A 12,243-nucleotide genomic window follows, 5' to 3' on the forward strand; every position below is an offset into this window, starting at 1 on the left:
GATCATTGAACAAAGCCTTCCTCTCCTCGGCCTGTTCCTATTTTAGAACTTATATAAGGACCTGAACTGTAGATTAGACGGAAGGCTTGGGACGTAGCAAAAACTGTCTGCTTCAATGATTCGTGTATTCTTCTTCTTCTTCCTCTTCTAATAAAACCAAATGTTTACAGGTTTCGCACATGGGAGTCGTCCGGGCAGCTGCTTGCAGTGACGTCCCACCACGGACGTGACCGCTTCCTGCTGCAGCTGGTGGGCGGGCGAGTGTGTGTCCTACTGTTACTCCATCCCCGCCCCGCCACACACCTTTGTCTCTCAGGCGCACATCTTTCTGACGGTACCTGGCATAGCGTCAGGACCAACAGGTAAACAATAGTTGTTGTTTTTTTCCCTCACAGAACTGGGCCAGTCCCTTAATTTCAAGACTAAGCCATGGCTCCCTAAAATTCGATTAGTCTTACTGGTAAGGGAGGTATTAGTCTCCTTGTGAAGAAGTTAAAACGAGCCTCCATTCTAACTGCACTTGGCTTTCAGTTGAACTGAAAGGGGTTACGGACCTTGACCAGGTTAAAGAATACGCATTACGTACTTTTTCATTGTCAGTCTGTTACCACCAGGTCATACTCAGTTTAGGGGAGAACTCTCATGCAGAAGGGTTTAAGGAAAGCTGTGTCTAACCCCTCCTGTTCGAAAACTGTTTTCAAAGCTGAGTGAAATTGCTTACTGGTAACAAGAAAATATATTACAGTACTAAAAATCTATCTACACTGGTAGGTAAAATTTGAAATGCTATTGGGTTGGAGGGGGGGGGGGGAGCTAGCCCTCTCAAATACAAAGAAGACTAATGGATATTGGTACAGTGGGTCTTAAAAAGGTCCCCTCAGATAATGTGTTAGTTATAGTTAATACGGATATATTTATTTTTTATGTATCATCATTCAGATATCAAATAAAATCGTAACTTTTATTAATTTAATTTTGAACGTTAAGGGACAGCAATTCACTTGCAACCTGTTAACGATGTTCGTCATATTGTGAAGAGGAGTCAAGTTGCTAAGTTAGTAATATTATCCCAAAACTTATCACATGATTTTTAGCCATGCTAGTTTCATTTTGTAGTGTGGGTTTATGTTATTGACACCTAAAAATGTCGACTTTATAAACATTTTTTTTTTTTTAAATCTCATCTGCAAGAAAATGTTGAGACATACTTCCATAGAGTTTTCGATTTCGTGGAGACTTTGAAGATGGCACGTACCATACATCTTTAGTTCTAGAATACAGGTATGTCTATGATATTGAGAATACTGCTTTTTGAACCTATGATTAGTGCTCTGGTATCCATTGCCATTTGCATACTGCCACATTTTAGTCTGATTTCGAAAATGTTTACCGGAGGGGGCTTACAGCATCCATCTGTAAAAAGCTCGCTCCACTTGTCAACCCCCCTTCCCCCTTGGGCCCCTTCCAAATACACTGACCTACTTTGAACATGACTATGAGGACATATTTTTCGTTTTATCACTCATGCGGCCAAACGATATTATTCGCTAGAAGAGAATTTTGTAACTGGAGATATCAAGATAACCCCTTTAGTACAACATTTCCCCTAAGCTGAAAGAAAAAAAGAAGTTATCTATAGAGCAGGCGATCTTAACCTTTTACCCTGTCCAGACCTCAGTGGATTGTCCACAATGTCCCCATACCCCCTTCGCCAGACTGTTGAAATCGTCATCATCACCAGCCCCTTTAGGTGCCAGTTTGACTTCAGAAGAAGCCAATAGCTTGGTTTTACTTTACACGTGGATAACTAGTAATATTCGTAGAACAGGAAAGAAAATCATTAGAATTTAATCCTATTTATTTTCTTGTGGAAAACTGCAGTTCTTTTTTTTTTTTTTTTTTTTACTTGTTCAGAGAAGGAGTCCCATACCCCCAGGTTATTGTCCTCATACCCCCCAGATGTATGGATAACCCCTGTTAAGAACCCCTGATCTAGAGGTGGCTAAAACGAGAAAAATAATACGTCGTAGGATTGAAGGAGACAATCTCTTCACTATGATTGCTGTTTACATTTCTCTTGCCATTTCCAAACTGGAGAGGTTAGACACAGTCTTCATTAACTCTTCTTAACTAGAGGGGTCGTATTAGAGGAAAAAAATGTTACGTAACTAGGGCAAAAGATTTAATTTAACTAAAGAGAACACACTAGTAATAAAGGGACCAATGACAGCTATGTATAACTCCTCCCTGGGGAGGGAGGGGGAAAATACTGCCCTAGTATCCCTGCTTGTCGTAGGAGGAGACTAAAAAAAGGCCTTTCTGTCTCCAGTCCTTCCTTACTGTCCTCTTCTACTCTACCTATCTTCTTGATATTTCCATGTTTCATCCGGCCATTATTTTCCCTCTTCTCCTACAGTGCCATATAGTCATTATGGTTTGGTGCTAGTTCTTCATTGTTCCTTCCTTCCACGCTGAATAAAACTTTCTGGAGGTAACAACAATAATAATAATAATGGAAACAAGCTGTTGTACTGAAAAGGTTATGCTAATGATTGTTCTTTTCTCAACCATACCCCCCTTCCTTTAAACTTTTTTTCTCGCCGGTGCCTCTCATCCTCTAAACGTTTCTTCTTCTCTGTGCCTCTCCTCCTCTAAGCTTCTCTCCATCGTGCCTTTCCTTTTCTCTACTTTTTTTGCTCCACTGTGCCTCTCTTCCTTTGTATTTCACTTATCCACCCTGTCTTTCCTTCACATAACTTCCCTTGCTGACGGTGCAGGTATGGGGAGTGGTTGGAGGTAGTGGCCGACGAAGGTGATGGACCACTCTACAACGCCACGCCGACTCCCGCCTCCCCACTGGGCTGGACCGCGCCCTTCCTGGTGGACCGCCATGAAGGGGTGCTCGTAGGGGGATGGCCAGAGTACGTAGGGGTCAGCCTTCACACGGTCCACAACGACTTCAGAGAAGGTAGGTTCAGTAATGAATTAATGTTACTAGAGGAGCAATGTGTACGTGAGAAGCATGTGCCTACTTTGTTGACTTAATTTCTTCCTTTCTTGTGTGAGGAAACCTTTATTCAATCGACTGCTCTGCAAAACTCACAGAGCTGAAAGTGCTCATCTTCACATGGTGTATATCTCTCACTCCGTCCAACCTCCCACAACCATCCCAGCGCATCCCACGCACTCCCCACCCTGCCTTTTTTCTTCTGCTTTCACCACCCCTTGCATGGAATCTTTTTTTTTTTTACTCCTAAAATAAGTAAAACCAGCAAGGCCGGGTCATTTTTTCCAAAACTTGGAAAAAGCACATGAGTCTTTTAGTAGCCAAATAAACAGGAAACGATGATTTTGTTTGAGGTTTGAAGTTTCCATAGCTTCACTCGGCTACAACCTTCAACAGCAGACTCGAAAGCTGTCAAAATTGTCTTGAAATGTAGACACTGGTCTGAAATGACACTCGAACAAAGAAATCATTTGTGCAGTATTAGACACAGGAAGAGGCCCTACCCTTTCCACATGATCGTTTATTTTTTTCCTTACCACGCCAAGCGATTTTATTCAGCATAGACGAGATTTGCTGGACTGGAGGAGTTAGATACTTCGTAATGGACTCCTTTGCCTTTAAATACCCTACATCAGTCCAGTAAATTCGTTTGTGGTAGCCTGATTAAAAGGAATACGCCATCGTCGTGAACGGGATCAACGCCATACCAAAGGCTTTTTAATCCCACTGAGCCATTTTTCTTTTTTTTTTTAGTTTTTACTTGTCATTCCCTGACGCTTTTATTCAGCTCAAGACAAACATTCACAGTTAGAGGGGTTCGATATAGTCTAAATAAACCCATTCAGCACGATAGATCATTCCTAAGATGAATATAATCGTCAGATAGCGCCAAAAATAAACTAAGAAGAGCATCACCCGAATTCAGAGGTTTCACTGCCATCCTCATCATCATCATTCTAAACACTAGCATTCCGTGACAAGTTTCTCTCCTTTGCTAGGGTGCCTGGATGACGTACGGGTGTCAGGAACGAGTCTTCCTCTGCCGCCCCTGGTGAATGTGACGCCCCTCGCACAAGCAGCCATGTTCACTAACGTAAGGGCGTCCTGCATCGCCCCCCCAGCATGCACCAACGTCACCTGCCCCGACCCTCTCACCTGCGTCGATGTCTGGAGGAGGCATGAGTGTGGGTTAGTACATACCTGTTTTTGTCTATCAATCTATCTATCACTGTCTACCAGTCTGTCTATCTCTGGCTGGCTGTCTATCTATCGGCCTCCGTTCTTCTGTTTCTCTACACATGTCACTGTCTACCGGTCTGCCTATCTATCTATCTGTCTCTCTGGTTGTCTGTCTTTCACTCGCCTGTCTGTCTCGACCTTCTCACCTGCGTCGATGTCTTGAGGAAGTATGAGTATGGGTTACAATTTATCTGCCTGTCAGTCTGTTTACCTTTCCATCTATCAGTGTGTCTGTCTGTCTACCTTTATATTCATCATTCTGTCTGTACATTTATCAATTTATCAATCTATCTATTTCTATCAGTGTATCTACTTTGCTATTCATTTATCACTTGGTTTCTGTCTGTCGCAACCCCCTCCCCAGCGTAAACATTTGAGAGGCATGAATATCAGTTACTCTCTCTCTCTCTCTCTCGCTCTCAACACACACACACACACACACACACACACACACACACACACACACACACACACACACACACACACACACACACACACACACACACACACACACACACACACACACACACACACACACACACACACACACACACACACACATCTCTCTCTCTCTCTCAAATGGTGTGGTGAAGCGGTGAGTTGTGTGTTGAGTAGTGTGTGTGGTAAGGTAGAGAATGTGTGGTAATGTAGGGAGTGGTGTGGTAAGGTAGGGAGTAGTGTGGTATGGTAGGGAGTGGTGTCGTAAGGTAGGGAATGTGAGTGTGTGCTAAGGTAGGGAGTGGTGTGGTAAGGTAAGGAGTGGTGTGGTGTAAAGTAGAGCGTGTGTGATGAGGCAGAGAGTAGTGTTGTAAGGCAGAGATTGGTGTGGTAATGTAAGAAGTGGTGTGGTAGGATAGGGAGTTATAGTATGGGGTAGGGAATGGTGTGGAACGTGTGGTAAAATAAAGAGTATGGAACAAAGTATAGAGTTGTGTGGTGAGGTAGCTAGTGATATTTCGAGTAGCGTTGTGAGGCAATAATTACAGCTCTTTCCAAAGAGTTTCCCTACTAAGCCAACACAAGCTATCTTCCTTAATAACATGCATTGCAACATTTGCCAGAGCACTGCATCATACTTGCACCGGAAAACATTCATGCGCTGTAATTATATATATATATATATATATATATATGGATGGACGGATGGATGGATGAATGTATGTGGACACAAATAATCAGTTCCATTCTTAAATACTCTTTCAACGTCCACTTACTTTTTTAATGTTCATATAACGAACAATTGGTAAATGGAAATTTTAAAGTGTAGTGAGACTGAACCAATCTTCCATCCTAAAAAATTACCGTGTAATTTCATATTTCATCATACGCAAATTGACAGTCTCATTTAACTGATTAAGTCATGAGATACAAATAATTGTACTATTACTGCACTTTCCTTACACGAGAACGCATGAGAACTACAAACATATGGATGATGAATCCTATGGAGGCTGCAAAAATAAAATTACAAAGGTATTATACCAAAAGGTTTAAATGCGCCTACAACACGTCTATAACAGAAAATGTGTCTGTCTCTTTTGTGAATAAAATACCAGCAATTCGGATGAAATGCCTCTTTCGGTAAGAAGAATAAAGTAGTTAATCACTCTCGTCCTGATAGGGTATGTGAAAACTGATTTTAACCATACTAGGACAATAAAAAAATCGTAAGCAGAATAAATTTGTCTTGAAATTCCAGTAACAAAATAACACTAATACTTAACATGGGCGTGGTGCAGGTGTGGTGAAGGCGCCACGCTACTGAGGGAGACGGGCAGCTGCAGGGACGTCAACGAGTGCCTGTGGTCGCCATGTTTCAACGGCGGCACCTGCGTCAACCGCGAGCCGGGATACATGTGCCTCTGTCCCAAGCCTTTTGTTGGTGAGCTGATTTTATGTTTTATTTGCCAAACTGGTGCTGGAGAGGGGCGCATTCATTCAATGGCACCATTGTAACCTGTAGCTATATGGACGTCACTCACCTCACTCCCTGTCCGCTTATAAGAAGGATGGTGGACTGCAAGAGAAAAGCAATTTCAACTTGTAGGTTACATGGTTCACATCTAGATGAGGCCGATGTAACACTAACAACAGCAACAATAAAAACATCTATCCAAGCAGAGTCTAATGCCAAGTCACGTGAGGGATGGCTAGGACCAAACGACACGTGCCTTTATCCAAGCGCTGCGTAGATGAGGTGTTCTTCTGTTTCATGTATCTACAAGCAAATATTGTCTGAAACCAGATCATTTCATGGGTTATTTTTTCCCTTTCTGCCTTTTCCTGACCCTCTTTCTCGCCTAATTAGATTCAGAAGCAAGAAAAGAGAAAGATAAAAATGGGAGAACCAGAATGGTCAGTAATGTGGGCCACACAATCATTCACACATCATTAATACTTCTGGAATCCTGTTTTTCCATCTCACCCTCTTGTCGAAGATTCGCTGTTCATGAGCTTCCTGATATTTACGTAATTGTTAACCCTTCATGGGCAAGGGGTTACCAAGTTACACGGAAGGCCGATGGGGTCCCAGCGTACCCCAAACCTTAACGGTGTATTTCTGCCATATTCATAAAGTTACATCTACTTAACTTTGTACATATGTTGCCCAGGACACGGCACGTGGAACCAACCCACCAAGTGTCCCTTTTTTTTATTATTATTATTTTTAAAAATTTTCAGTTTATCACAATTTTATTAAAGTTTGAGTGTGGAAGTACTGATTCTACACTTATTTGAATGTCTGATTGTCAGTATTCTTGGAACAGGTTCTCAAATTAATAACAAGTTCATGTGTAAAGTAAATCAGCATGATCATAAAATAAAAGTATCCTTATAATGTTCAAATTTGGTACAACAATTTCTTGTTTTATCCTCTTGATGAGCATCTTCTGTATTACTACCACCACTTGCATTTTCAGAATTATCATCAGCACTCACAGGAGACTCAATACTATCTATCTATCTATCTATTGCCAGACGCCTCAATCCCGTTTGGGGTGGCCACAAACAAATCGCCTCCAAGTCGCCCTGTCCCCCGCCATTTCACTCCCCTGCTCCCAACTCACACCCCCCTCTCTCATATACCTCTCCACCCCATCCCTCCATCTCATCCTCGGCCTCCCCCTCCCTCTTTCCCCCACCACCTCACTCACATACACTCTCTTCGTCAGTCTTTCACCCTCCATCCTCTCCACATGGCCAAACCACCTCAGTGTGTTCCTCATAACGCTTCCTATCACATCCACATCAACACCACAACGCTCCTTTATATCCTCGTTCGTCAGCCTGTCTCTCCATGTGACTCCACAGGCTCCTCTTAAATAACTCATTTCCACTGCTCTCACTCTTGACTTGTGTCCTTCCAACAACGTCCAAGCTTCAATTCCGTACGTTAGAGTTGGTATCACAATACTGTCATGTAGTAACTTTTTCACTTCCATGCTCACTTCCCTGTTTCTTATCACTGCTTTCAAAGAACCAGCAACCTTTCTTCCCTGCTGTACCCTTTCAAGCACTTCACCCTACAAACCTCCATCCTTACTCATCACACTACCTAAGTACTTAAACGTACTCACATTTTCCAATTCCTCACCATCCAGCCTCGCTGTACATTCACTGACTTCACCTCTCTCAAAGACCATCACTTTACTCTTCCCTACATTCACCTTTAGATTCCGTTTCCTACACACTCTCTCAAACTCATTCACCAAGCCTTGCAGCTCCCCTTCGTCTTCACTCAACGACACAGTATCATCTGCAAACAACAGTACAGGGAGTTTCCAAACACTATCCTCTCTCACCAGGGCCACTCCAACATCCACTACCCTACCTTGTACCTCTTTTATTACTCAATACTACTCATACTCAATACTACTCATACTAATTTCACTGTCCGGTCGTTCAAGCACTTCATAATCATCAGCGTCGGATACAGATAAATCACCATCTGCATAATTTTCTTCTTCTTGGTCACCTTCTGCCACTGCCATTGAGGCATAAAACTTTGCTACTGGTATTGACATTGTCCTAATGTTTATAATCTGAAATAACTGAAAAAAATATATGTAAAAAATTTGTCACATGAAAGGCCAGGTGGGGTCCTGGTGGACCCCACTGATATTTATTGCAATGTCAATCCTTAATCGTGCGAGATTTTTTGTTCAAATTTTATGAGGATATAAAATAACTATCTACAATAAAAGTCATGAGAGGCCAGGAAAGTAAAAAATGGCTTAATGGCAACATTTTAAAAACATGCTGGGGTCCGCAGGAACCCCATTTCCCCACGAAGGGTTAAAGCATTATTACCACGATGCCTTTTAGAGTTTAGGCTTGCTCTCTTCACAGTGTATTACTCAGCTTTGGATAGACCTTTCGATGAGAGGTGGCCATAGGATCTAACCCATTCAGCTCAAAAAAAACCTTCCCTAAGCAGTAAGAAAAAAAGAAAAACGGAAAATTGAAAAGAAAAAATCGCCTGGAGGTAGCACGGATACAAATTTAATAAGACGCCATGGTACTGATCGTGCAAAATGGATGTTTTACTGTATCCCACTAATATACAATACATTATTATACATACAGTACTTGTATGTTGCCTTACATCGGAACGTTTGATTAACCACCCACCCTCGAAGCCTCCAGTTTTGTCCTCAGCCTACATCTCCATCTTTCCCTGACATCCCACCCCCTTCCCTGACACCTCATCCTGTCTTTTGACAACTCCATTCCCTTCTCTGACAGCCCGAACCCAGTGGCGTACCTGAGGAGGGGGCGTGGGGGAGGGCTGTTTGGAACTGCCCCCCTGGCACCCAGTTGAGGGGGGGCCCCCAAAAGTCTTAAAAATTTATAAGCTTTATTATTAATATTTAAAAATATATATATATTTATCATCCCGACAATCTTGGCTAAGATATTAGATAAGTTTTGAGCATTAGATATCTGGCAACTTGCAGCCAAGCGGTGGGCCTAAATCTTCCGATACATTCGAGACACGTCTCACGATCTCAGTCGTCACCTGACATAGAAACCGGTGGGTGCGACGCCGCCGGCTCTTGAAAACTGGCTTTTATAACAAACAACAGTTCTGTCCATGACTAATTGTGCGTATAAATTATTGGAAATACATTCTATTGTAATAGGTTATATAAATATAATTTATTTTTCGTTTTTGTAATTTTATAGAGTTGGGAGGATTACGGGAGAATATTTAGAAGTTGCCATAACTGGTTTTTAATGACCAAAATATATTTTCCTGATGTGTTTACAATAGTATTAATGCTTTAATGAATCTGATAATTGTTATTGGTGCTGATGAGTTAGGTTTACCTTAGATTAGGTTAGGCTGGGTAGGGTGAGGTCAGGTGGGTTGCTACATCGTAACATCAGCGTAAAAAATAATTACCAGTTTCATTAATAACGCTGTAAAACACACCAGAAAAATGTACTCTGGTAATTAAATATCAGTTATGGCAAGGATAACGAATGTTAAACTGTTACATTATAAACCCTGCCCACAGTTCTCTTACAGTATACCTATGGCAGGCCCTAGCTTTTGGGGGGCCCCCGCAAAGAACCTAGCCCCCCGGGCCCCCATATCTCTAGGTACGCCCCTGCCCGAACCCCTCCCCTGACACCCCAGCCCCCTTTTTCTTAACCCTCCCTGCCAGTCCCACCCCCTCCCCTAACACATCTATCACCCTCCATGACACTGCCTTACCCCACCCCCTCTTTCTCGGCCCTTTCCCTGACACCTTCCTTATGTAACTCCAGTTTCTCTGTACTTGCTTGTCCACCCTTCCATCACACTTTCTTCCCCCTGCCCCTTCCATTCCACCCTTCATCGTATGTCTCCAATTTTTCCTTTGTCTGTCTCATCTGTCAGTCACCCATTGTTTACCTACGATTGTAACATGTTCATTTGGTAAATTACCAATATGCTGGGAATCGAACCAGGGACTCTCAGATGAGAGCCAGGCAGCATACCACTACACCACGACCAGGTAAAAGTTAACTCACGTTGTCACAATCTTGTAACCAACGTCCCTCCGCCCCCACTGTGGGCATCAAGAGGATGAGTTAACCCCCTGGCACTCGGGCAAGTAGATGCTTTTAATCTATCCCAAACACTTACGGCAAGTCAGAATGAAGGGGGAAACCTGTACTGTACACAGGAAAAATCATCTGGTAAATTACCAATATGCTGGGAATCGAACCAGGGACTCTCAGATGAGAGCCAGGCAGCATACCACTACACCACGACCAGGTAAAAGTTAACTCACGTTGTCACAATCTTGTAACCAACGTCTCCGCCTCACTGTGGGCATCAAGAGGATGAGTTAACCCCCTGGCACTCGGGCAAGTAGATGCTTTTAATCTATCCCAAACACTTACGGCAAGTCAGAATGAAGGGGGAAACCTGTACTGTACACAGGAAACCTGTACTGTGTACAGTACAGGTTTCCCCCTTCATTCTGACTTGCCGTAAGTGTTTGGGATAGATTAAAAGCATCTACTTGCCTGAGTGCCAGGGGGTTAACTCATCCTCTTGATGCCCACAGTGGGGGCGGAGGGACGTTGGTTACAAGATTGTGACAACGTGAGTTAACTTTTACCTGGTCGTGGTGTAGTGGTATGCTGCCTGGCTCTCATCTGAGAGTCCCTGGTTCGATTCCCAGCATATTGGTAATTTACCAGATGATTTTTCCTGTGTACAGTACAGGTTTCCCCCTTCAACATGTTCATTACCATAACGTCTTTATAAATTTTATTCGTTTCACAACCAGCTCATTTTTTTCAGCTTAGGAGAGACCTTTCGTGGTCAAATTGTTAACTTTTTTTTAGCCCAAAGACGTCTTTCACATAGTGCTTCTGCCATCTCCATACAACTTCCTTCAGCTCTGTAGAGACTTTTCAAACTGTATATATGGTTAGAAATACCAAAAGACTGTTTTAAGCTGGATATAACTGAAGATACCTAGAATAAACATGTTTTATATCATCGAGCTGAAGAGGTTATGCGAAATCGTTCCCGCCTCTCTGGTTGTTTTTGTAGTAGCCAGTGAATGTGTTAAAACTATTCTTTGTTGCAGTGATCTGAATGACAATGGTTGAGGGTTGAGAAATGGGAATATTTCGATCGAGAGAGTGTTCTGTAGGGCAGTATGGTGAATGCTAACCTTTTTCTATTTTCTTAACCTATAGGCAGGTTAAAGTATGCAACTAGCAAAGGATCATGTACAGTCCGTTGGGGAAAAATGATTTACAGCGTGTGCACGCTGAAAAAAAAAATCGTGCAGACATGACCCCATCAATATTGCATCTGGTGGTTAATTTCAATATGATTACACCAATAATGGATACCAGGCTTCCTTTCTGAGCCCCTGATGTATTTAATTTGAAATTAATTTGTGAGCGGCTGCTACTGCACGCCTTTGATTCCACACCATCCTTAATCACTGGCTGAGGGCAACAGGTTGACAAGTTTGACTTTCTGTACAGTGACCTCCATTTCATTTTACCTTTGCTATTTTCAGAGGATTTTATTCAGCTCAGGACAGACTTTTACCAAACTCTAAGGTTAAATATGGCATTAAATAACTTCTTCACTTATTAAGCTTGTTCTTGTTGTTCTTTGTTGTTGACCATGTCTGGCCCAGCAGACCCGTCGATAGCGGGTAAGCAACTGACCTTATGGAGTCGTCACCAATAAGGTACTAACCAAAAATGAATAAAAATCACCAGGCTGCAGCGTGACTTAAAATTCACAGTGATGGGGTTACATAATTCCCTTCAAGGTATGCATCACGCCATGTCTACTGTAATTAACCACTTCAAACCGAGAAGTTAACTTATATTTAATTCTTCTCCCTCCAGACGATTTTAATCAGATTCGGACTGACTTTTGGAACTTTAGAGATTAGACATAGCCCTCGAGAACACCCTCAGTACTAGAGGTCCTTCCAGAGTCGAATAAAATCATTTGATGATAACAT

At 42.4% G+C, this 12,243-nt stretch overlaps 1 protein-coding gene across 1 annotated transcript in view; it reads left to right on the forward strand.

Moving 5' to 3' along the window:
- The window catches only part of LOC145404270 (putative neural-cadherin 2), a 171,483-nt gene that overhangs the window by 152,720 nt on the left and 6,520 nt on the right, over positions 1 to 12,243 (forward strand). Inside the window, 4 exon segments of the mRNA XM_080275791.1 lie at positions 171 to 362; positions 2,778 to 2,968; positions 4,006 to 4,195; positions 5,986 to 6,128. Of these exon segments, the coding sequence (XP_080131917.1) occupies positions 171 to 362; positions 2,778 to 2,968; positions 4,006 to 4,195; positions 5,986 to 6,128 (716 nt within the window).

Source organism: Coenobita brevimanus, chromosome 63 (assembly GCF_032717465.1).
Source record: "Coenobita brevimanus isolate Jiangsu-jjx chromosome 63, ASM3271746v2, whole genome shotgun sequence".
NCBI classification, from domain to species: domain Eukaryota; kingdom Metazoa; phylum Arthropoda; class Malacostraca; order Decapoda; family Coenobitidae; genus Coenobita; species Coenobita brevimanus.